Genomic DNA, 2259 nt, shown 5'->3' on the forward strand with positions numbered 1-2259 from the left:
GGGATGATCAACATGATTCAACAAAACCAATTCGTTGGAGGCCCTACCGAAGACCCGAACGAGTACCTCGCCAACTTCAACAAGCTATGCGGCACATTCCATATCCAGAACATAAGCGTCGATGCAATCCGACTTCGCTTGTTCTCATTTTCCCTTCGCGACCGAGCAAAGATTTGGCTGCAATCCTTGCCCCCGACTCCATCACCACTTGAGAGGAACTTTGTGCTAAATTCCTTGCAAAGTTCTTCCCATTCGAGAAGAAATCCCGTTTGAAGAATGCGATCCACAGTTTCGGGCAATGGGAGGGGGAGTCCTTGCATGAGGCGTGGGCACGCTTTAAAGAAATGATGAGAAAATGCCCTCACCATGGGATAGCCTTGCCGGACCAACTACAAACATTCTACTATGGTCTCCTCACCTCGACAAAGACCTTAGTTAACACCACCGCGGGAGGCACGGTACTAACTAAGACGCCATCGGAATTCCATGACTTACTTGAAGAATTGGCGCGTTCCAACGAGCAATGCCCGGTAGAAAGAAGACTCATGAAACCCGTTCCCGCGACCGCACACGCTACCACAACCGGAGACAAATCGGAAGAGTTGAAAGAAGTGCTAGCACAAATGGCGGAGCTTAACAAACAGCTCAAGGAGATGAAAGTGGCAGCCAAGGTCACACAGGCCGCACCGGAGCCATGTTTTTGGTGTAATGGGGCTCACTTCACCGACGATTGCCTTCAAGCCAATGACGTACATGCCGAGCAAGCCAACTACGTCAACAACTACAATAATCGGGGCCAATATCACAATGCCAACAACAACTACAACAATGGAGGTCGAAACAACAATTACAACAATCAAGGATGGAGAGGACCTCAACAACAACAACAAGGGTTTGGGGACAATTGACCTTCACCGGCGTACCGAAACCAAAACCAAGTGCAGCCATAACAACAACGGGGGTTCCAACCTCAACAACAACCAATTCAGCCCACGCCCAAGATCGAGCCAAATGACATGTTCCTAGCATTCATGAATAGGACAACGACAATCATGCAAAATAAAGAAACCGCGCTTCAAAATCAAATGGCGTTGATCCGGAACATTGAGACACAAGTGGGTCAAATTGCTCACGCTCAAAACAATAGACCACAAGGGAACCTTCCAAGCAAAACCAACATCAACCCGAAGGACCAATGCAACGTAATCACTCTTCGCAGCGGGTTAGTGGTTGAGAATTCAAACAAGGGGAAGGAAAAAGAAGGAGACGGTGCATCATCATCAACACCACCACAGCCCATGCCTACCTCCTCGACTCCCTTGCACGCCCCCGTGCCATTTCCTCAATGGCTCAAGAACAACAAGCTCGACGAGCAATTCGGGCGGTTTATCGAGATGCTCAAACAACTCCGAGTCAACATTCCGTTCGCCGACACCATCGTACAAATGCCGAGCTATGCGAAGTTCATGAAAGACATCCTCTCCAATAGGCGCCGAATTGACGATTGTAGCACAATTACACTTTCCGAGGAGTACAGTGCTATAATCCAACGAAATCTTCCACCAAAAATGAAAGATCCGGGAAGTTTCACCGTACCATGCGCCATAGGGGACCTCTACTTCGAAAAGGCGTTGTGTGACTTGGGAGCTAGCATCAACCTCATGCCATTCTCCATCTTTCAAAAGCTTGGCATCGGAGAAGTGAAATCCACACGAATGACACTCCAAATGGCGGACCGATCCATCAAATACCCAAGAGGCATCATCGAAGACATCCTTGTCAAGGTGGATAAGTTCATCTTCCCCGTTGATTTCGTGGTGCTAGACATGGAGGAAGACACAAATATCCCTATCATATTGGGAAGGCCATTCCTAGCTACCGGAGGAGCCTTGATCGATGTCCAAAAAGGCGAACTCAAGTTAAGGGTGCAAGATGAGGAAGTCGTCTTCAAAACCATGAAATACCCGAAAGAAAGCGACGATATATTTCGGGTCGATTTTTGTGATGCGGTCATTGACGACCCTCTTGGATGAGCCCCTTGAGGTATGTCTTCTTAACTCGTGTGAGTCCGCTAACGAAATTGTTACTTGTGTAGCCTTAGAATACGCGAATTACATGGATGGGTTCGAGCCTAATAGAAGGAAGAATTTCGAGGAGCTAGGAGAAAGCCCGAAGCCACGCAAACCATCCATGGAGGAGCCTCCGGAGATCGAGCTCAAGGAGCTGCCTTCTCATCTCCGCTACGCCTTCCTTGGAGCT

At 48.6% G+C, this 2259-nt stretch overlaps 1 protein-coding gene across 1 annotated transcript; it reads left to right on the forward strand.

Moving 5' to 3' along the window:
- The first annotated feature begins 1085 nt into the window (after positions 1-1085).
- On the forward strand, positions 1086-2033 carry LOC149393592 (uncharacterized). Its single transcript, XM_089618083.1, has one exon. It carries the CDS (start codon positions 1086-1088, stop codon positions 2031-2033), a length of 948 nt encoding a protein of 315 aa, XP_089474209.1.
- The last annotated feature ends 226 nt before the right edge of the window (positions 2034-2259 follow it).

Source organism: Urtica dioica, chromosome 6, assembly GCF_054948205.1.
Source record: "Urtica dioica subsp. dioica isolate 48M chromosome 6, U.dioica_male_clone48M_v1_H2, whole genome shotgun sequence".
In the NCBI taxonomy this organism is placed as follows: Eukaryota; Viridiplantae; Streptophyta; class Magnoliopsida; order Rosales; family Urticaceae; genus Urtica; species Urtica dioica.

Coding starts and splice junctions, on each gene's coding strand:
- LOC149393592 (XM_089618083.1), top strand. CDS start 1,086: ATGGCGTTGATCCGGAACATTGAGACACAAGTGGGTCAAATTGCTCAC.